This window comes from Phoenix dactylifera, chromosome 5, assembly GCF_009389715.1.
Source record: "Phoenix dactylifera cultivar Barhee BC4 chromosome 5, palm_55x_up_171113_PBpolish2nd_filt_p, whole genome shotgun sequence".
NCBI lineage: Eukaryota > Viridiplantae > Streptophyta > Magnoliopsida > Arecales > Arecaceae > Phoenix > Phoenix dactylifera.
Genome location: NC_052396.1, coordinates 7,781,543 through 7,805,725, shown reverse-complemented (window position 1 = coordinate 7,805,725; position 24,183 = coordinate 7,781,543). Strand labels below are relative to the sequence as shown.

The following is a 24,183-nucleotide window of genomic DNA, read 5'->3' as shown; positions in this document are numbered from 1 at the left end:
AATAAAATAAACTCATCTCTTTAAACTAGATTTGGTCCAGAAAACAATTGTTTCCTGGATTCAGAAATGACAGAAGTCAGAGGACCGTGTCTGGATCCGCGTCTTATTCTTCATCTGCTTTCATGGAACATGTAATAAAATAAACTCATCTCTTTAAACTAGATTTGGTCCAGAAAACAATTGTTTCCTGGATTCAGAAAAGTCAGAAGTCGACCGTGCCTGGCTCCTTATACTTCACTTGCTTTGCTCCGCCATGATTTGAGCTCTCTCAACTTCCTCTTTCACAGCGATCGGTTCAAGGACCAGACACAAATGAATATAATCCAATCTCTTAGCAAAATATCACTCTGGTTTAGTTTCATTGGCAATAAACGAGACCATCCGAGCCCATACCTCAACTAATCAAAATATTCAATTTAAAAATAATATAAAATGGATCAAATTAAATTAGATTATGTTTTTTTGGGTAGCATCGCATGAAACGTATCAAGTTTAGACTGGTTCGAAACACCATCATAAAAAATTAGTTTGGATTATTGCGTCATCTTTTTATGGAAAATGCTAGACCAACATGAAAATCTCATACAAAAAATTATATAGCTTATGCGTAACACTCTAATTACGCTTCCAAATTTATAGTTTGTATCATGTTAAGCATCTGCCGGTAGAGTAAGTTCCAATGTAGTGATATTCGTCGGATGATAAAAAATTGCAGCACCTTTTAGACAGTGCATGTGTACCAGGAGGCGAACAAGGCCGCCGACTGGGTCACCTCCTACGCAGCACAGCGCTCCAGAGAGATTCTCTGGACAAATCAGGAAATCTCTCCTTTACAGTTGTACCAGATTGTCGCACATGATTCTGTTAGCTACACCTATACTAAAGTAGCGTGAGTAGCCATTGTAGAAAAAAAAGAGTAAGTTCCAATTAGGCACTATACGAGATTTCTATGTTATAGTAGAAATTTCTAGTCTTCCAATGTAAGCTCGGTAAGATTTGAAATCAAGCTGGCCTTATTTCTAACCATGCGCCTAACTTGAAGAATATTGTATATTATGGCTTGGCTTGGCCTAAAAATTACGGGTTTGTTTCGGGTTAACCCAGCCCAAGTGGTACACCCTTGCTCCCCCTGCGGTCATGGTTTCCTTAGCCTTACCGCCAGTAAAGACAATCCCGTTCATCTAACGGCTCCATCCCGTGCCCGTCTTCTATAAATAGATAGAAAGATCATTGGCTCTTGCAACGTGGCACAGAAAGCCCCCCGCTGGTATCGAGGACAGAAGAAATCTCTCTCTCCCGCATCACAGCAGCAGATCCAAATCGTCCGACCGTAATCCTCATCAAAGGTAACCGTATCTAACCTGGATTTCTGTCTTTGCTCGTCTGAGAATTTTTTTTTTTCCATATCCGATATTCTTTGATGGTTCATAATCTTTTTTTGATGTTTTTTCCCTTTTTTTGTGAATTCTTATTGTTGGTAGCTTTGGTTATATATTATTATCGACACTGGACTATTTCTTTCATGATCATTAAAGTTCTTGTCTTATTCTTCTCAGATGGGGAATGCATCATTTTTTTTTTAATCTTAGGAGATATTTTGATCTTAGGAGGCACAAATATAGGTTGTATGTTTAAACCCCCGATTGACTAAATATCAATTGTGCGCCAGTAGAGACTTTGTTGCAACAGTAGCAAGAATCGTAGAGCAGCTGTTATTTCAATGTGAAAGACTACTCTATGGAAATATTTGACTTTGATTTTATCTTAGTGATATCAGGTGGGGTTTTAGCTTCCATTTTCTTTAAAGAAATTGCTGTTACTATATCCATCTAACCTTGCATGCTTTATTTGGGAGCATAATACTGCAGAGAAGTTAAAGACTCCAACTATATCCTCAAGCAATTTTTTTTGTGCGGGGTGAGTGTATGTGGGTGAGAGAGAGAGAGAGAGAGATTTAGCTTTTTTTCCTGACAAAAGCTTCAACTTATATAAGACAGGGAACTTTATAGCACAATTATAAGGAATGAAATCAATTATGTGCTAGGCAATTGTTGAGACCTTTTCTGCTTTGAGTTGTTAAGTAATGATTAAGATAAAGCATGATTTTGTCTCAGTGGAAGGAAAAGCTCATGACTTTGTGTGCCTGTTACCCAAATTTTAACTTGTACATCTGATCATGCTAATATTTCTCAAAGAAAATCTGATAATAAAAGTACTTATGGTGCATATATTGGTATTTCTGTGTCACATGATGTTTTCGTAGTTGCAGATATCTTAGCAATGGACACTGATACTGGCAGCAGAGATTGCTTAGCTTGGGCTGCAAGAGATGCTTCTGGAATTCTTTCTCCTTACAGATTCAATCGCAGGTGCCCCTGTATAGCGCATGAGTTCTTTCTAACGTTATCCTAATGACAAAAAGATAGATCTCAAATTCTTTTAATTGCACATTTTTTGTGAGCTTATATTGTTGATTTCAGATGGGCATTTTAAAAAAAATGGACATATAACCTTATGCACTATGAGGCCTGAATTGTTCAACCATGTAATTTTTTGGATATAGTTATTAATTAAACAGGTTCTGGTTTTTACTTGCTGAATTGTAGTCCCATGATTTTTTTTCAGTCTTATCGTCATATATTTGCAATATACTTTTCCAAATCTTAGTAGTAGGAACTGTCACTTAGGGTGGTGCATTTGCTTGGAAATTTCTCTGGAAATTCATTCCTGGCACCTACTTTTTAAATGGTTCCTTATTCAAAGCAGTTTTAAGAGACCCGCTTCCCTGCACCCGCACGATCACCCAAATCTGCTCCCGCACCGGCATCTATTTCAGGTAACTAAGTTCCAATAACACTACAGGTTCTGCAGAAAAAATTATATTAGCATAGTTATCATACTCTTATAATTGTATTTGTAGTATATTATTAGTATAATTGTCATGTAGAATCATAGCATATGTTCGTTATACTTGTTGATTTATCAATGAGAATCAAGTTTGTTGAAGTTTATGCTTCAAGGCATGGTACACCATACCATATTGAATTAGGCGGTATGGAACGTATTGTACCGGTTCGGTATTGGTACGCAGTACAGAGAATGTACCGAGTGTCGGTATGCCGAACTGGGCCTGTACCGGACCAATGCAATGACAAGGTGGCACCATACGAGGCTTAGTATCGAGACACCGTACCTTGCTTCAAGGAGATTAAAATTTTTATTTAGAATAAAATTTTTAAACACTATTTTTGTGGCCAAAATGGATGATACTTCTTGAACCTAGCATCGGGGACAAATGGATAAGACTGTAAAGTTGTTTAAAATTCTATTAATTTCATCATGTTTCTTATTCAGTCTTCTGAACGTGCACTAGAACTGTTAATTTGTAACTACTAGATGATTCTTGGTTTATGATATTTATCTATACTCTTCTCCAAGTCATGACTTAGGTTAACTGTTGTGAGATGTTTGTCTTAAAACAACAGTTTTATCATGAAGCATCATTAAATTCCTCTGAAAATCATGCAGAGTTGTCAGAAGCGATGATGTTCGTATAGAAATAACACATTGTGGAGTTTGTTATGCTGATGTCCATTGGACTCGAAATGCGCATGGTGACTCAAAGTACCCATTGGTGCCTGGGTATGTTTTTCTTTACTCAACCATATTGCATAGTTTTCATTTTTCAAAAACTGTGCGAACAATGAATGAAGATATCTGCTCCAAATTTTACTATAATAATGTCATATATGAAACTTGATGGCCGTGGCAAAAGAATATGGTTACAGAAGAAGAAAGATTGCTTGACAGATGTTTTAAGAGTACATATCTTTTAATGGTATCGAGAATGCTTAGTCAATTCTATGATGAACTAGATTTTGACAAGTAATATGTTAACGCACTGGATGCTCGAAATTGAATTAGAAGAAAATTTTGGAGGAAAGAAACTTGGTTCCTAAGAAGCAGTCTACAAGCTGATTGATAACCAACTAAAATATGTGAGACAAATTCATGGAATAGCGGACTAGTGTTCTTATCTCTAATTAACAGGACTAGGGGAATATATGTAATTTACTGAAAAAGAAAAATTGCTAGGATGTATGTACCTTCCTAAGAGGAAGCCCATCAGAAGAAGCATGTTTCACAAATTTTCTTTACTCGATAAAGGTAAATTCATGTGCCTGCAATGACAAAAATGACAGCAATTAAATGAAGGCTTACATAGTTTGTTTAGGTTTGGTCGGGGCCCACCAAGTTTCTATTCAACTATTATAGCTCGAGCTTTGAAGTATCAGCCAGAAATTTGGAAAAAAAATGAAAAAAATTGGTATATATAGGGAAAAAAGAACAAGAAACCATAGGTTATACAATTTTATAACATATTGTGTTGTTTGTAATATTTGGATTTATGGTTTTGATCATCCCAGGCTGAAAACTAAAAGTATAAAGAATTATAAAAATTGTTAAAAACCAATGAAATTGTTAAAGAATTATGTTGCATTCAATTTTTGGATAATAATTTAATCCTCAAATCACCTCGCAATGTAAATATCTACGAAAGTTAGTTGTGCTGATATAGAATGACATATGAATGTGAACTGGATACAATGATCTCCAACTTGGGTGGCCCATGATTGATTTTTAAATGATTAAATCTTTTAGCCAAGATAATATGTACACTTTAGTCGATCGTCTGTGTTTTTGTGCGCGCGCGCATGAGAGAGAGAGAGAGCACATAGTTATGGTACACACAAACACATATCAAACCTAACATCACACCAGGAAGCAATATCTCATCTATATGGAGTTCGTATAATGCAGCAGCACATCAACCATAGTTTCATAATATATTTTGATTGAATTTCTGCCTAGCATCAAAAACCTGTGATATCTAAAATGCTAGAAATGCATAAAGAGACTGTTTATGAAGTTTGGGGAAACTACAGAGCAACCCCTTCCTCTGGACCAGAAAAGTCTAAATGATAAGGAAAGAAAGTAAGATCTCAATAAGAAAGACATGAATCTCATAAGAAAAAGTATATATAATTCCAAGTTATAAAGTTTGGCCTAGCCTTGGTGGTCCATACCAGGTCTAAATTACTATGAGGCTTATAAGGTTTGGCTGGATCTACTTTAGAGCTTGATTCTTTGCAGCATAGACCCTACCTGAATGAGGCCTGACCTCCCAGGCCTTATTCCAATTAAGGCCTACTAACACTCCTAGGTGATTAAGTCAATCCATCAAATCTGATAAAAGAAATATGAGTAAGTGTCATGCATAGAGCTTCAACGTTGGAGAGTAAAGTTAATAAAACTTTCTCTTGCTAAAATGAATTTTGAAAAGCAAGTATAAAAAATGCATGTGAATAAGATATTGGAACATTAAAGCTGTTTGGAACATCACAACATATACACTTAAATAGGCCTGCAGTACATGTAATAAAGGTGTCCTCAAATAGGAATTTTATTGGGGGAATGATTTTATGTTGCATCCAGTTTGAAGTGGCCAGCCAGGTTGAGATGGGGAGTATAGTTCAGGAGTGGTCTGACATTGTAATTTAGGTACCTGAAATGCTTAGAAATAAACTAGATTAGTTGTATAGACAACAACTGTGTAGATAGTTCATGAACAAACACTTTTACCTGTGAATTGGATTCTCAAGTATGCCTCGTCCTCGTGCCCGCGCAACCCCTTGATGGGGTCATTTTCTTAGTGGAAATGAAATGGAGTATCTGGTCACTTGGAATACCCTCTATTTGAGGGTAACCCTGAGGATTTTGATCAATATTCCACTTAACTCTAAGGTCTTGATCATGGAAGATATGCTTAATATTGAGTTATAGAGGTTGTTTATTATGGTGATTTTGTAACCAGCTTGCTTAATGATCTTTGTTTAGTAGTGACCTGCACAATTCTAATATAGATGCTAGCTTATAGCTGTTCCTCAAAAATCCGGATTGGAAATATTAAAGGGGTTGTTGACTCCATACTAAATAAAAAAAAAAGGAAATTGCTTTGCTAATGCACAATTTTTTTGTGATGTATCCTGCATCTTGGGTTTAAAACTATAATTAGCTAGCTATACAAACTTTTGTTGTTGCACAATATGAGACATTGAAAATATGTTTTGTTGCCAGTATTTCTGTACAGATTGACACTCATATTGGACTATGGAGACATGATTAAAAATTTAGACTTTAAAGAATACATATACATGCAACAAATAAAACTACATCAGCATTTTAGATAGAAATTTGATATAGCTCAGCAATTTGGTAGAGAGTTGGCACAAGTTGCATGATATGAAAGGTCTCAGTTTGCTAAGGTCAACTATCATGCAATAATATATTTTAAATTGTAGTTTGAAAGACATGTTGAAAAATTAGTGAACATTGAGCTTTTAACTCCTAAACTGATAGGGCTAGCATGGAGAACTACATCAAGTTGAGATCAGCATATTTTAGAGATTATGACACCATTGTATCTCTTGGTTTCCATCTAGTCATGAGTCCTGACCCCCTCCAAGGAAAAAAGTGGGTACTCGATTTCTAGATTGGAAAAAAATTGAAAAATTAAAAACTATAAGAGCATATTTAAATGTTGGCTATGGTTCTAAGGTAGGAGATATTGAGCACAAAATTATGTTTAGTGTATACTATAAAGAGAAAAAAGCAAGATCTGCTGGACCAGCACCAGGCCTTACACCGGCCAGCGATTGGTTTGGTACAGTTTTGTACATACTGTACCATGCTGGGGTAAACTAAAGCAAGAGAGGGAGGGGGAGAGGGAGAAGGAAAGGGAGGGAGAGGGGAGAGAAGGAGAAAGGGAGAACGAGAAAGGTAGCGAGATCGATCAACATCAACCAATGTCAAAATGCAGCAAGATGAGCAATCGAGTGAGTGAAACAAGCAACCGAGCAAACAAAACAAGCAATGAAGTGAGCTAGATGAGTGACTAAGCGAGCGAGATGAGCGACCGAATGACCAATGCACGCATCAGAGCTTCGAAGCTCCAATCATGGCGGAAGGGGTAGAGAGAGAATGGAGGGTCAAGGGGGCATCGGGAAGGGCTCGTGAGATTTAAGGGACTGAACCATCCTACCCGAATCGTCCTGTTTCTTGACCGGTATTGTTCAGTATAGCCCAAACTGCCTAGTTTGAGATGGTTCGGCATGCCCTGGAAAAAAAGTATTCTATTGCATATAATATATTCTGTAAGTTCTCAATGCTAAAAGCTAGCACAATATACAACATGGTGCACTTAAAACAAAATGGATATAGTTTTTGTTTTAAGAAACAGCAGCACTCGAGCAAAATGTCATCTTGTCCATGTGCCTTCCATCAATTGAGCTTTGTAAACCAGTCTTGATTCATTCAACTGAAGAAGTGAGTTCAGTATAGGTATATATGATGTCTGAGATATGTATTTGCCATGCTATCTATATTGCAGGCATGAGATTGCAGGAGTTGTCATGGAGGTTGGTTCCAATGTTAAACGTTTCAAAGTTGGTGATCATGCTGGTGTTGGCACATATGTTAATTCATGTGGAGAGTGCGAATACTGTAATGATTTTCTAGAAGTTCATTGTTCGAAAGGACAAATTTTCACTTTCAATGGCCTTGATTCAGATGGCACGATCACAAAAGGAGGATATTCCAGCTACATCATAGTTAAGGAGAGGCAAGTTACTTTTCATGAGCCAAAATTTCTTCTTCAAAATTTCTTCTTCTGTTATTTAGACTTGATTTAATCATACCATAATAGAGAAGCATAGCATATAATGATAATTATTGTTTATATGGACTGCAACTTAAAGTCTTCTTTCTTGACAATCTAATGGTTTTGATTTATTTTTGTTGGAGCACATGTTCTTGAACTTTGTTGACAATTGAATTTTAAAAATGTTAGATGTGATATGTAATTGTTCATGGTCCTCATGTTCAAGATGTTCTATTTAATGGAAAGTATGTAAGTGAAATCATGTGGAGGAGTACTGACAAACATTGGAGGATACTAATTCAGTAGATTTGAATGTAGAATGCAGTATAAATGGTGGTGCGATGAGCATGTTGACATGGCAAATTCTGACTCAAGTCTGTCCTGTCATTTTAGATAGGTCATACAAGAAAACAGAGTGAAGTCAAGGATTTTTCTAAATGAAGTTTGGCTAGCTAGATCAGTCCAACTGGTTTTCTCGAATGTTGTGCGGTCATTGCATGCCATTGAGAGATCAGAGAAAATTTATAGGACAGTATATAAACAACAACCAGCAAATGTCAGGTAGATTAAATTGCTGGGTAATAAGAGTAGTGGTACTCTCTGCACATAGGGTGAGCATTGCAGATATGTGGGCATTAACTTGGATATGATCAAAGCAGTAGGAATATAATAAGAACAGAGGTCAGTTAAGGAAATCTAGACATTACATCAATTCCAGGTAAGGATATATATTATAGACATCTGCTGCTGTTTTATTTACTATTCTTAAAGAGATCGATCAAATCCTATTTAGCATTCCTGGTGATAGTGAAAGAAGCATATTATACAGCGAAACACAAATGGTGGAAGTGTTTATTATTTGCACTGCACTTAGGGTTTAGCTTTTAGAAATTGGCCATCAAAAACTTTAAGGCATGGAATGTTACCAAACTATTGATTGTGGATGATGACACTATGGTAGATCGCTGGAAATTCACAAATGCTAATTTACATAAAATATCTTGGAGATTGACTAGAACACCACCAGTGCTGGTCCTAAGCCCAAAAGAGGTAGAGGATGGACATTAGATTGATAGATACTTGAAGTAAGAAGCTCAAATTATGAAGTGAAACCTAATTTGATATTCATAAGTGCTAGAATGTCTTTATAACTGATGCTGGATTTGCTTGGGTATAAATGCATGAATTAGATTCGAACACATATCCAAGGGTTTGACTCGAAGTGAAAAGAAAAGAAAAGATATACAGGGAAACAAAGTAATGGAAGTAATTTTAACTAGATATTATTTGTTAAAGTATTCTAATATACATTGTATTATTTGTCCAAAAACTTCCAAATTTATTTAAGAATGTAAGAAACATGAATTCTGCAAGGTTATTTTCGTACTACATTGTTGGCCAATTTCTAGGAGAAACAAGCGCCCACCTCTTATGGTATTATGGATGATAGTTTTTCAAAAGGATTTGGGTGAGCTTACAGGGAATACTTGAAGCAAAAACGAAGCAGTTGGAATGAATTTAATAGTTTTGGTTATAGTTGTAACTAATCTTTTAGATTAACTAGTATCTCTCTCTCTCTCTCTCTCTTCATCATATGCCTTATGATCCCATGAATCTTACTAAAAGGATTTTTACCTTTTTTGGTATGAAAAGCTTTGGGCTTTTGAAGTTGGCCAGAGATGGATAATCAGTTAAATTTAGATGAACTTAGTAAGTGTGCAGTATAAGTGGTGTGCCTAAAGATAATTTTATCAGCTTCAAAATTCTGCCATTGACAACCCAAAATATGCTACCGTATAGTAATGCAAGAGGACAAAGTCCTCACCATTATACTGACTTGTCTGTAATTTCTCTGCTAAATTTGATTGGTGTATTCATTTGACTAGGGAAGTGATCTGCCTATGTAATTCAGAGTTCTAAGTTAAATGAGTCCATGGCAAATATTAGATGAACATTAATCATATTTGCTGATGTTTTCTATATTATTGGTTGGGAGTGCACAGGTACTGCTACATGATACCTGATGGCTACCCATTAGCTAAGGCAGCACCTTTGCTATGCGCTGGAATCACAGTGTACACTCCCATGATGCGCCATAAGATGAACCAACCTGGAAGATCTCTTGGAGTCATTGGGCTAGGTGGCCTCGGTCACATGGCAGTGAAGTTTGCAAAAGCTTTTGGTTTGAAAGTAACAGTGTTCAGTACGAGTGAGTCCAAGAAAGAGGAAGCACTAAAACTTCTTGGAGCAGACAAATTTGTGATCTCATCAGACAAGCAGCAGATGGAGGTAAATGCAAATCACTGTTTCTTTAACATGCCTTCTATGTTTCAAGCTGCTTTTTCAAGTTTACAGGAGGGCTAAATACGAAATGCCTGATTCTTTTCGGATATATGGTGAAATAACATAAATTTCTGTTATATGGCCTCCAAAATTTTGTTCGATAATTAAAGCTATTAAAGCTGTCACAGTTTCCTGTTTTTTTTTTCCTTTAATAGTTTTGTAGTTAGCACTGTAGTGACAACTCCAATTTCACTGAGTTACCACAGGTGAACTTGTGATCTCAATTTCGAAGTACGTTTCATATATCAATATTTGAAACTAAGATTCTTCTATCTAAATCATTAAGCCTTTTTCTTAAGATTTTCCTTTTAAGGAAAACCCTCTTTCTATTTTGTAAAAGAAATATACAAAATTCCATCATTTGACTGTTATACATTGCAATGACTGGATGAAAGCTATCTGGGCATACAAAATCCCTTACATGTGAATTACCTTAAATCATTCATGTTCTTTTTTCTTGAGAATAATAGTCATTTTTGTCATGAGAAAGGCAATCAGGTACTGTAGAGATCACTACTACAACTTCACTGCTGAAAATTTTTGGAAATGGCTTTGTTTGCTGCTGGCTTCTAATGCAGTCTTCGTTGCAGTCTATGACAAAATCCCTGGATTTCATCATCGACACTGCTTCTGGTGATCACCCCTTTGATCCTTACATGTCACTTCTGAAGGTTGGTGGAGTTTTGGTCCTAGTGAGCTTTCCTAGTGAAGTCCGTATGCATCCCGGAAGTCTTAACCTTGGTATTCTTCTTGTTCCTTAAAGTAATTTTGTTCATTCTAGTAGTCAATTTTTTCATCAAGGCAGGATGACTAATATTGGCTCAAAATTCTTATCATATTTAACTAAAAATTACTTTTGTTAGGTTCAAGAAGTATTTCTGGCAGTTTGACTGGTGGTACCAAAGAGACACAGGCAATGCTGGAGTTCTGTGCAGCAAACAAAATATATCCAGAAATTGAACTCATCAATATTCAGTACATAAATGAGGCACTTGAGAGGCTTGTAAACAGAGATGTGAAGTATCGTTTCGTGATTGACATTAAGAACTCTCTCAAGTGAGTTCAAAATTATGAGAGCTACCGCATGGAGCTTCCCCAGAGCTTATATAAGTCACGGTTTATGTATATTCAGAAATATGCACTCTTAATAATGCTACTTTATAAGTGCTCCTGCACAAACTTGGTTGAATTTTGATCTTTTGCTGTCAGATTTCTCACATATCTATATAAATAGATATATTTTTATGCTTTTTGTTTGCGGATAATGAGTTATTTAATTTGTTTTTTGCATACTCCGGGTATTGTTATGAAAAAGGCTTTTGGCCGAACTTCATATTTTGCAGGGTTGCAAATTTAAAATTCTATAGTTTAAGGTTCTTCTGTTTCCCCTAGGTGAGGGTGAAAAAAAAATGAAAAATAACAAACAAAAACTCTACTTAGCTTTGTGCCAGATGCATACTCGTAGGTTGCACCAAGTAATTGTGAGCCAACAAAATATTGTTTCTCTAAAATGTGGTCGGCCATTAAATTCAATAATGCTCTGGCACATGATGAGGCATGGAAGATTAGACACTTTTTTGTCATTAGCATCATACTCATTAACACAATTGGGTGCTTAAGGACAGCAAGTTTTATTTATTTTGTTTCATATTTTTTCTAACACTATCTATTAATCCGTGAAAGTTCCAAGTTACATAACCTGGTATTCAAAGGCCAATATATACCCTGCTGGAAGTGTATCAAAAAACATTTACTTAGATCCTAGAAAAAATCAATACTTATTTGTTGCCGATCCCAGATCACAATAATTCCACCTGATCTACCCTTTTAACAATGTGTGACACCTCCACTAATCACTCATTTTATCAGCAAATATCTTTTTTACTACCAAAGTGAGTTCTGACGATGAAAAATACCAACGACTAGTGCTCTCTGATCTTACTAAAGTAGGAATTTTTTTGCACCCTCTGCAGAAACCTCTATATTCTTAAGCTCACATCCATTCATTGATGATCAAGCGAGGATTGAATTGATGTGCTTATGTAGGTTTGGACTCCAGAACATTGCTTTTTGAATGCTGTTCCATTCTAAGTATTTAGAGCATGTTGGATGACATGGAAATGTTATTTGTTATGTGATCGACACAATCTTAACAACATCTCTCCGCCTATGCTGAACATCCATAATTTAAAGATAACAACAATTTTTGATCTGGGATAATGGAGAGCAGAGAAAAATGCCACAATTGCATGACTAGCTTTCCACGAATGTTGGTAAAGCATCATATCAAATGTACGCGATAAGCATATTTGATCTCTATATATATTCTGATGTATCCGAAAGAGATGCCAGAACTATGCACCATATATTGCTGGGTAATCTGCCTGGATTCAACTCCAAGGATATGCAATTGGCACAAGAAATTAGTCATCAAATGGTGTGGAAGGATACATGAAAGCTGTTTACATGTAAAACCAGTTACATGCACACAAAATTGAAAAAGAAAAAGGAAGCTAAGTTGCAAAAGAATAGGAACCAATGTACAAGGAGATGTAGAGAAATTCTCTATCAACCTGCTCCTTTACCAACCAAAGAGATATACACTTAAGTTTCCCATAATCATATTCATATGAATTAGAACTCAAATCATGAGTAAAAGCAGCATATCATACTCCGCATAGTTTCTGTTACAACATGATGAATTGAAAATGAAATGCAATATAGGATCTCAAACATCCATGATCTTGCCAGATTTCAATGTAATTTAGGTCTTACCAGCAGAAAATCACAAAAGCATCACCATTGTCCTACATGCTGCTACGCCCTCTTTGAAGACCATGACCACCGTCGACATAGGCTACTTTATCATGTTGCCAACTACAAATCACAAAATTATGTGCTTGATGAACCACTATACCAACAAAAATCCTAAATGCAGAGCTAATAAATTTTAATGCTGGCCCATGATCAACCCGAATCTAAGGACCGTCATAACGTATTATTTTTATGATACCACTTAATTAAATTAAAAAAAAATGATACCGGAGGATCTTTGTTTTGTTTCAAGCATGGTATGCCGTACCGGTTTGAGCCGGACGGTACGGAGTGTATATAACAAAGGCACTAAAAATCATAACGCAGAAAGGCCCAAAGATGCAAAAATCTGTTACATGATGACATTGCTGAAATGTTATGCATTCTGTGGAACAAAAGGCTAGGCTCAGACCTTTTATGATTTACTCACATATTTCGGGTTTCAAGCAAAATGATAAAGCTAAAAGGATGGAAAGTTTGAAATTTGGTGTCAGGAAAAAGGTTTTGGTGTGGATTGCCAAAAGCATTACTTCTGGGATTTGATAAGAAGAAAGAATCAGAGGTATTTGAGGAAGATAAAGTGTAGTGAAGCTAAAGTTAAATCTTCTGGGCTGAAGTAAACTGATTACCAAACCTGTGACAGCCATTCCAATTAACTAAAAGTGAGGCTTCACCTGGAAATCCAATAATTCTACTATCAATAAAGCAGTTAAAGATGTTGGAAGCACCCACCCACCTTGCCTGGAATAATTTAGATGAGGTATATAGGTGTACATTAAAGGGTTAGTTTCAAAATGTCCTTCATGGGAAAAAAGTCATATGGCTTTTAATGTAATAATTCATTCAAAGAATGAATGGTAAAACATCACAATGAAAGGAAGATTTTTTAAAAAAAAATAAAAACAGCCAACTCCTTTAAGAAAAAGTGATGGGCTAACCTGGAGATTGACCTACATTATCAATAACATTTAGAGTTGCTTCTAATAATAGAAAAAGTTCTGCTTAAGTTTGTGATGACTTCAGCTGAAGTATTGGAGCACTTCATTGAAGGAGATCATAAAATGATGGTTATATGACACAACAACTTTAGATTGATTTTTGCTCATATTTTTGAGAAAAACAATTCTTCGTACCTTAAAAAGAAGGCATTCTATTTCAAGTAAAAGTTCTTAAAAGTTTACCAACTTTGGAGAAATAATATTATTCAAAAATGAAAACATGAAACGTTTGACTATTGACAGTGGATAAGCAAGTTCTAAAGGCATTATTTCAGGCAGAAATAAAATATTCATGAACTTAAGTTTTGACAGGTCAAAACCAACAACGTTTATGTTCAAGTCAACTGTTTTATCCTTCAATGCCACCAAAGGCCATACTATGTGCTGCAATAAGTGTCTTCAATTGACATACATGCCACACAGAATGTCTTGGATTCTAATATTACAGTTAATATTTGCGAAAGATACATATGATGGAAATTAACAAAATGCTAGCATCTGGACACTTACTATTTCTGATTAAGTGATGGTCTGTCGCAAAGGATACAGATGACTTAGAACAAAGGGGAGGAACAAAGGCATAATCACCAAGAAATAATTGGATAGCCCAAATTACCTCTGCCCAAAAACAGCTTCTACAATATTCTCAGCTGTACAAGCATCAATATCCAAGATCGCTTGGATCCCCAATATACTCAGCAATCTGTTCCAGTGTTACAGTGATCGAACAATGAGTGTCAGAATCCCTGATGACAGCTGTCTCATCTTCCTTGTTCCTCTCTACCAGGCTTCCAAACACACCCTCATGCTTCCCCCAGAGCACAAGGACCGGTCCCCCTCTTCTGGACAGTGCAGTCTCGAGGATCTCCTGGTCCACTCCCTGTAACAGTTCCCTGTTCCCATCCAATGCGATATCGCATGTGGTGGGGCCAACAACATCCACAACCTCCCCTTTCTGCAGAAACAGTTTCCCTTCCATGAAATCCTCACTGATTATCCTAACTCTGATATAACTTTTGAGCCATCGAACTGTTCTCCCCCTTCCCCATTGCCACTGCCACTGCCAGACCTCTGGTGCAAGTCCTCACCTTTTTTTCACTTCCTTATCCCTACTCCCCCTCTCCTCCCTCCTCTTGTCACTGTTCCTCCTATCCTCCCTCTTGTCATTCTTCTCCACAATCCTTAACTCATTCAATCTCCTTAAGAATTTCTCTTCCTTTGCGGAGCCTAACACCACAAGCATATCACCTTCAAGCTTAACCTCCTCTCCAGTCTCGAGCAGCTTCAAAATGACCTTGGAGGCTTCTGAGCCCTTCAAAACCTTGCCTTTCATCCCAGCATGCCTTCCTGATATAACCCTAACAATCTTCTCCTCCTTTTCCTTCTCTTTCTTCTCCTTCTCCTTCTCCTTCTTCTCCTCCTGGGCAACCCATTGGCCTTTCCTCTTCTTGGGATCAGTCGAGGAAGGGACGTACCCCAACCCTTCGGTCCCAGCCCTCCGCTCATACTGGACGACCTGGGCATTCCCCTTGTTATTCCGGCCGATCCCCTTGCCCTCCGACCACCCATACCCCGCAAGGAGCGCAGCACCAAAACCCTCGACCGGGATGTCGTTAAATTCGTCAAAGCCGCGATCTTCCGGAAGGTTCTTCATGTCTTCGTTGAATCTCCTAAGGATCGAGTCCTCCACGGAGAGGCGGCGGCTGTCACCGTCTCCATCCTGGGATCTAGAATCGGTGGAGACGGCGCCGTTGGACCGTAGAGTAAGGCCGTAGGGGATGTTGGAGGCGGGGGCGTCGCCGGTGGAGGTGTCAAGGACGAAGCGTGCGGCGGCGGCTGAGGAGTCGGCGGCGGCGGTGGGGAGAGGGAGAAGGTTCTTCATCTTCTTGGGTGGGCGGAGGTCGGCGTTGGGGATGGGGGGGATGACGAGCTTGGCGGGGCCGTCTAGGGTTTGGGAGGGGTCGAAGACGGTGACATATTGGGGCTTGGGCTCAACGTTCTCCGCCCAGCCGCCGCTGGTGACCTCTTGGGGGTGTTTGGGGGGATTGGGGCGGGAGGAGGAGGGTTTGGAGGAGAGGGAGAAGGAGAGCTTCATCTCTATTCGCAGAGAGACGGGGAGAGAGATTGAGATTAATATAATAAAGTGGTGGAAGTAGGAGGAATTTGAGGCCGCCGCGAAAGATGGGATGGTTGCTTCCTTTCCGACCAGTTCTTGCCTGCAACAAATAAGATTTTAAAGGGCAAAAGTCTCATAACCTTTTGCCTTCTCAAACAGAATCCAAAAGTATGCCTCTTTCGATCGAATCGGTTTGAAGGCCTTACAATTGACCATGCCATCATAAAATGATGAATGAGAAGGCAACTGCAAGAGCAGTAAATCAAGGTTTACATGCCGCGAATCCTCTTCCAAGAGAGAGGTTTTTTCGAAAACGCGAACACATGTAGTGCATGGCTGTCATCGGCTCATATAAAGTATTGGATTAAGTCCTGCAACGAGTGCAACTCTCATGTTTAGTTGCTACCGTTGAGTTTGGAATCCTAAATAGACTGCCGATAATAAATCGGAAGAAGATAAGAATGACGTCAAGTCACCATGCCCCTTATGCCCTGGGCGACACACATGCTACTGCCAGAACAAAGAGCCGCGATCCTACGAGGGTGAGCTCACTACAAAACCCAGTCCTATCATGTTAAGCTACCATGATGAGAGGCCACCATGTTTATCCGCTTCATGGCCTCTGAAAGCATCTCAATTCCTCCAGCATCTCCTGTAAGGCGGGGCACCAACGTGTTTGAGAACTTTTACATAAACTTGGTTACCCACAGTTTAACCATAAGAGATGTAGGGAAAACCTAATTTAACTATAAAAAAAAATTTCCCCACATCTAATTATCTCTAACTTGAAAACTAGTCAGAGCTAGAAAACTTCAACACAGACAAGAATGGCAATTCAAGTCAGTCTATCAAAATTTTGATACCCGAACTTCCATGTCCAAATCTCTTGTCAGACATGAAGCCTAGGAGAGTCATATAACAGGACAATAGAGAGGCTTTGTCTTTGTAAAGATTGGGAAATCGAATAGTCAAGATGGCTAATATAACCAAATCAGTTTTGCAAATATCTCACAACTGATCCACTTTGGTGTCCATCTTCTGAAAGCTCTGCCGCGTTTTACTGGGAAGGATGTAGCTGGAAAATCCAGGAGGCTGTGTACTCGCTAAATCCATTGCCAGAGCTCCTGTTATCACCAGGATGCAAGAGCCTGCATACAAGATACATGGACTTCCCAGACTTGATTCCTATGAGCATGGCTGAATAAAAGCATTGAAATTGATGCCATCCTACAAACAAAATTAAATTTAAAAGAAAAGGAGATAGGCCTATTAAACTGATAAACTTGATCTAAAAAATGTTAGGAATGCGTCATCCAAAGAATCAAACCAGAACCCTTAGTTGCTAGGTGGAGAGGTATGACTAATAGCACAAGCGCCATTTCACTTTTTATTTGTAGAGTGACACAAATTATAAAAGCATGAATACAAGTTGCTCCTCCTCCTCAAAAGTTTTTCTGACAAAAAACTTGAAAGCTAAAACCTATTTGACATTACTTTTGTTTATTTTTTATTTTAAAAATAAAATCATAAAAGATAACACAAAAATATGTTTGGTGCTACTATTTTTTATTATTATTTTTAAAAAATAAAAATATGTAATTCTTGTGATTGCTATCTTCAAAGATACGAAATTCTCCCATCACTACCTCTCCAGCACCACCACCATTACAACCACCACATCATCAGTACTCCCACCACCACTGCCATCACCGTCACAACATTACCACTATCACTGCCTTAGGCACCATTATGATGTTTATCTTTTTAAAAATAATTAACTATATCTAACATATTTATATTTTTAAATTTAAAACTAAAATAAAAATATTTTTAAAAAATTAAGAAAATGAAAGCAATGCCCAACAGCATATGAGTTTTCTAGCTTCTCCCCTAAAAACACTTTTTTCAGCTTTTCATCTTATAGAAGGACTTTATAAAAATTTTGTTACTAAACTTTTTTCCAAGGAAAACCTTTTTCTTTAAAAGTATAAAAAATATTTTTAAGCAACACCAAACACATCCTAATAATGGATCCAAAAATTGGAATAAGTTCAGGGATGAATGACACAGTTGATAACACGAAACATAAACTCACTTTCAGAGTTCAAACACGTGCCCAAATAATCTACTTTCATTATGATCAATTGAAAAATAAAAGGTTCCCCACAGCTAATTATCTTGCCATAGAGTTTTTAACTTCCAACATCAGAAGAAAGAACAGTAATTCAAAACAATCACAAGACAAACTCAAAATCATAAACCTATGACTCCATTTCCAAGCTCTGCAGACATCAAGTTGAAGAGAAAACTGTCTAGCCAGAAAGTCCTCCACAAGAAAGCTTCAGTGAGGCTATAATCATCTTACTATCGCTTACTATTCCTCAGCAATTGTTCCCTTCTCGCTGACGTAGATACCATCCAAGAACTTCCTGATGTCTTTGTTCTTCACATGGCATTTCTGTTAGCACAAAAGCATCAAATCTCAGTCTTTGAAGAAGCAAATACATGAAAATATAGAAAGCATGTGGCAAATTACTAATCTGATATATTTAAAATGGCTGACCTGGTTGATAAGGGCAGCAGAGCGAGAAACAAGTTCAATATCATTCCCATCGAGGATAAGCTCATCCTTGACCTTCTCGGACCGAAGGATCGTCACTCCTTCAAGCATTTCCACCTTCCGCACCTGTACCAATAAAAGATAAAACTACTTGCAACAAGGATAAAGATGCTAAGAGAACTATTACATGAAACATATGAATCAACATCCAACGTACAGTAAGAATATGAAATTTGCAGCACTAGAATCTGGCTTTCATTTTTAAGCAGCCCAAAACATCTAGACTTGCTGAGGCACTTATTCGGAACTTAGTTCCAGTAGAAGTGAGGTCTTATGTTTGCGATGAGTTTGTATTATCTATATGCATTTTTGTTGAAGAGACACCGAAGCAAGGTTCTCAAGTAATACAATGTTGTTGTTGTTGTTGTTTAATCAGCTGTTCTATTATATGTATTGATGTCAAGGAAAACTTACACTTTTTGGAATGTCAACTATATCACATTGAAATGCAAATTGGTAACGTAATAGTTAAATGAGTGTCATCAAATATAAATATAAATCAGGAAAATATAGTAGTTCAAACCAACTTGTTGAACTTGTTTAAAAAGAGTTAATAATGGACAAACAGCAAAATACTAAGGTAAACTCCAACTTAAAACTATCTTAGGGCCAGATAACAAAAAACCACATGCTGCTAAATAACATTAAGATAGCAGTGATGAGCAAGAAGCTGCCATGTGGTTAGTAAATACTATTCACTCTAGACGAATTTTGTGTGGTGGGTATGGGTCGGGATCAAGTTACGCATGGTGTAACTCTATATAACCAATTACATTTTTTTTTGAATTGGATGATGAAAGTCCCACATCGATGATCCAAGCTATTAGATGTGATTTACTATCTCTAAAGTATTTATACACCACAAATCATATTATTTAAAGACCTTGAGCCGATATACCAAGTGATTAAAAGCAATCTATTGTTTTGAGTTATTTAAGCTATCCATTTTTTATAAGTTGATGCATAGGCTAGGAGTCTCTACATTACATGATTTATAGTGTGCAAGTAATATAGAGATAATAGATCATATTCAACAGTTCAAATCATCAATATGGGACCCTCATCATCTAATTTAAAAACAAAGCTAACCTGAAACTAACCTATATACATGCATGCATGCATGCATACATACACACATACACATATTTATGTCTATATATATATATATATATATATATATATATATATATATATATATATATATATATATATGTATAGACATATATATATATATATATGTCTATACATATATATAGACATATATATATATATGTATAGACATATATATATATATACATATATATATATATATCAACTAATCCAATAGAATTATATTAGAAATTTTAAAAAATGGGAAAGTGAAAATTTTTCAAAAGGCAATATTTTTCAGACTCAAATGATTGATCAATTAAATATGAAATGCTTGATAAAGTTCCAAGAAATTCAGCAATTATTTTTACATATCAAAAGAATACGATATAGAAGAATAAAAACATTGTATACAGAGGGTTTCAATGACGTACTTCTATGTTCTTATAATTGGCATATATATACATCAATTTTCTAATGAGCTAGGTTGCATAATTCAAACTCTTTGGATAAAGTTGGAACCATCAAAAATTAAGATGTATTTAATAAGCATATCAAAGAATGACAGGGGAAAAAAGGCTTGAGGAACATCAAAAACTAAATCAAGTAATAAAATATCTACTAATGGCCTGGTTGGATGGTCAGGTATGTTATTCATTCGATAATGCCCAGTCAGATTTTCCTAAAGAAAGGAGGAAACAAAAGTTCAGAGAGAAGTACCAGGATCAAAACTAACCGGAGCCCATAAATCCCTGAAATAATTAGGATCGTGAGTTTCAAGTGAGAGGTGATTTTCCTTATGCAGGCTTCTAGGAACAAAGTTTTCTATTATAGTTAAAACTCCCTCCCCATTGCATAACTACTACTCAAACTCTTATCTTTAGCCAAATGAGGATCAAACCACATCGTATCGCTGGATAAAATGCTCTGACGTCCAAACACGGCCTTAAGATACAAAGGATCAAATATCTTGCTTTTGATTCGAGACCCTGACCATACCGACAAGTGTCACCATACCTACAGGTCATTTGAAAATGACAACTTGACGATACATGGAGAATAAGGCAAATCATCACCAAGAATCTTATGAGACCACAAACCACAAGAAGCTTGGGACTTGGAGCACTTGCATATGGTGCACAAATTAATCGGGTGCTAACAGGTCCAAGATACAAAGGATAGAAAACGTCCCATAATTAGAAGTAGACTCTTATCGTTTGCTGAGTTACGCAATTGGGATTTGGGGGAAAAAGAAAAGAAAAGAAAAGAAGAAAAGAGGAGAGATGAAACAATGCAGGTACTTAGGATCAGTAGAATCATTAACTACAAAAAAATTAATGATATAACGACTCATTTTAGATCTTGTTAGTTATCTTGAACTTAAGTTGTACAAACATCGAGAAAAAGTTAGACTGCATGATTTAGGATAGGAAAAAAAAATCAGAAACCATTCCAATCAATAATTGAAAATAAATAATTAAAGCAGTCAATTTCCCTATCAGGATTTTATATTTTTACAAACAAAAAAATCTCAAAAATCAAAAACTAAATACCTAAATCTCAGATATTTATAAACACGAGACAGATTCTTTTTTTAAAAAATAAAGAATAAGCGAGTAAGGGTGGAATAGATCGAGGGAGATGACACCTTCTTCTCGCCAAGGAAGTTGCGGATCTCGATGGATGTGTTGTTGTTGGCGATGGAGGCGTTGATGGGGAAGTGGGCGTAGACAAACCGCATCTTGTAGCGGTATCCTTTGGTGACGCCGGTGATGAGGTTCTGGACGTGGCTAATGGCGGTGCGGATGGCGGCGGTGGTCTTGCGGGAGCCGAACCAGGCGTCTACTTTGAGCTTGCGGCCGCCCTCCATGAGCTGGAAATCGAGATTGAGGTGCTTGAAGTTGCGGGTCAGCTTCCCGCGGGGTCCCTCCACCTCGATCACCTTCGCCTTCACTCGCACCGTCACCCCCTCCGGGATCTCCATCGTATCCGTCGACAGGATCGTCTTCATCTCGACGACGCTAGATCGGCCTCTCTCTCTCTCTCTCTCTCTCTTTCTCTTCTTCTGCCGGCCCCGCCGATGCTGCGTCCCGAAGGGAAGGTGGAAACCCAAATATCTTATATATATATGGGCCTGATTTGATGATGTTTGGGGGCTCCCGAGAGGAAAGGGACTAGGGTTTTGGGTGTTGCTGCGTTGAGATCGTGGCCGAATGGGTAGTATTGGATGGTCTGGATTGATGGATGTGACTGATGGTGATGGCTGAGGTGTGCGGTTGATGCACCATGTACCGCAATTTGAGTTGGCAACGTATCGCTAACCGAAGCCAAATGGGTTCGAATCGTGAAATATTTTTCATTCTTATGAGCTAATGGCAGGCTAACTAAAATGGTGGAAACAGGCCAAGCATATGTTGGCCGGGAAGAGGTGAAGCAAAGCACAAGATTAAGTGAAATCACTGCTTTGCTTGTCCGAGCCATTTTGAACTTGCCGATCCATGAGGTCCCAAGGGTGGATAGATTTCTTTTATATATATATATATATATATACAATGGCACTGCACGCTAAATAAGCATGAATGCAGCCAACAAAATTATAAAAAAGAAGTTGGGGAAGAAAGAAAAGAACAAACGCTTGGTTCTTCCAAAAACCTCTCTAAAATGATGAACCATAAAGAAGGCGATCCAGTCAGCAGCACTGTCCGCCTCTTGATAGATATGAATGGCCTAAAAGAAGCCACACCCTCTCAATAGCTTGTATATGTTGCGAAGCAGCGATTGCCCGCCAACATTGCTGTGCCAGCCTTGAATCCACTCGATCACCATAGCCGAGTCTCCTTTAAGATAAATGCAGTCCGTACCCAGAACAAACCTCGCATAGGTGATGCCTTCCCACGCAACTCTTACCTCTGTTCTAATAACATTAGTGTCGAAGATATGTCGGCCTCCGTCCGCCACAAGTCTGGCGTTATGGTCTTTGATAACAAAGCGGAGGCAAATAGATTGGGTTGGAGGTCCCTTTGGTCACCTTGTTATATCGCTGCAATATGATCTCCGAGCACTATAGGGTAGGGTATTGCTATCGTCTTTTTGGCTTATCACATCTGGTTGGATAGAAAGAACAGTCTTTGAGGACAAGACAGCACCCCTAAGGTCTGTTGTGGAACGGGCTCTCCACCAGGCTATGGAAGTTATTGAAATTGTTGGGTTTGATTCATCTGGGATGGCTAGAGATATCTGAGACCCTCTCTTCGCTATCACAACACCTAGTTTTGTCTTTGTTTCTTGGGAGCCCCCACCTTCTGACCATCTTAAGGTGAATTTTGATGGGAGTCTATCCGCTGGTGGTGATAGTGCTTGAGTGGCATTTGTGATCAAGGACCACGGCTCTAGGTTGATTGCCATGGGGGGCGTTGTTCTTTCGAGGTTTCAATGTTTGGGGCGAAACTCGGGGCAGCATGGAAGGGATTCTTCTATGCGAGACATGTGTTAGAGACTGAGTGTTTCATCCTAGAGGGGAACTCAGCCTCGTTGATTGAGCACTTACTAGAGAAGGGGTGGGGGGAGGCAGAGTACCCACTCCTAGGTGACACACGACGGATGTTGCGGGAGTGTCGTGCTTTCTAAGCCAGACATGTCTTTTAGGAGGCGAACAAAGCTGCTGATTCGGTGCCTCATTTGCTACCCATCATTCTGAAGAATTTCTTTGGACCCAACAAGCCTCTGTTTCTTCTTTTTTGCACTGCCTTTTTGCTAGTGATGTAGCTAGTTGTGCTTATGCGAGATTAGTGTGAACAGCCGATGTACAAATACACATACACAGAGACAGTTGGCAATCTTGTGACATGAGGTCTTAGAAAAACGCTAATAGCTGGATATGGAAAAGCAAATCAAATACCATGCTAAACCTTTTCGGGTGGAAAGTTGGTAAATCAATCTCCGCAACAAAAGTTAAAACTTATAAATAAAGGAGTTCGATTAGAAACTAATCATACATGGCATGACAAGGAGAGGAAGGATCTAAATCATGTTGCATTTCATGCTCCTAGACCAAGAGAGTTTGGTGCAAACATAGGCGAAAAATGGATTTTGGAACGCTTGAAGATCTGATCAACTTCTGCCTATGGTGCTCGAACAAACCAAAATGATCATGGTGGGAAGAGCCATTCTCTGCACCCATGGCTAAATTGAAAGTTGATCTGGAGGTTGTCATGCTGGCTTTTAATAGGCTTGGTACTGTAAACCGGTAGCCATGTGATTTTGCAACAATTGTTAGTTGGCTAGATCATTCTAATATCATATATTTATCGAGCAAGAAGTGCATTGGTAGATTGATTGTGAAATCCCCGTGTTACGCTTCAGAGGATCCAATTGTAGCGTGTTTATTTCCTCATGCATTGGTACAGTGGATCCACAAATCACCTTCAGCTCATGGCAACCTTATCTAAGATTATTGATGTTTGGAGAAAGTTTATTGGCCACT

General features: G+C 37.9%; 2 protein-coding genes, 1 long non-coding RNA gene and 1 pseudogene across 3 annotated transcripts; 1 reads left to right on the top strand and 3 right to left on the bottom strand.

Annotated features, from left to right (window-relative positions):
• The first annotated feature begins 1,229 nt into the window (after nucleotides 1-1,229).
• LOC103702778 (probable cinnamyl alcohol dehydrogenase 1) lies at nucleotides 1,230-11,319 on the top strand. The gene is made up of 7 exons (XM_008785339.3): nucleotides 1,230-1,346; nucleotides 2,270-2,369; nucleotides 3,529-3,642; nucleotides 7,451-7,681; nucleotides 9,724-10,009; nucleotides 10,654-10,804; nucleotides 10,927-11,319. Exons 2-7 carry the CDS (start codon nucleotides 2,281-2,283, stop codon nucleotides 11,121-11,123), a joined length of 1,068 nt encoding a protein of 355 aa, XP_008783561.1. The 5' UTR covers nucleotides 1,230-1,346; nucleotides 2,270-2,280; the 3' UTR covers nucleotides 11,124-11,319.
• Nucleotides 1,488-7,439, bottom strand: LOC120110846. The gene is made up of 2 exons (XR_005511966.1): nucleotides 4,107-7,439; nucleotides 1,488-2,375 (listed from the first exon to the last, which is right to left on the bottom strand). It is a non-coding gene; the product is annotated as an uncharacterized LOC120110846 (long non-coding RNA).
• A 1,295-nt stretch (nucleotides 11,320-12,614) lies between the features above and the next one.
• On the bottom strand, nucleotides 12,615-17,867 carry LOC103702779 (annotated as a pseudogene).
• Nucleotides 17,868-18,086: 219 nt separating this feature from the next.
• LOC103702897 (60S ribosomal protein L9) lies at nucleotides 18,087-21,796 on the bottom strand. The gene is made up of 3 exons (XM_008785535.4): nucleotides 21,349-21,796; nucleotides 18,555-18,677; nucleotides 18,087-18,449 (listed from the first exon to the last, which is right to left on the bottom strand). Exons 1-3 carry the CDS (start codon nucleotides 21,709-21,711, stop codon nucleotides 18,366-18,368), a joined length of 570 nt encoding a protein of 189 aa, XP_008783757.2. The 5' UTR covers nucleotides 21,712-21,796; the 3' UTR covers nucleotides 18,087-18,365.
• Nucleotides 21,797-24,183: the final 2,387 nt, after the last annotated feature.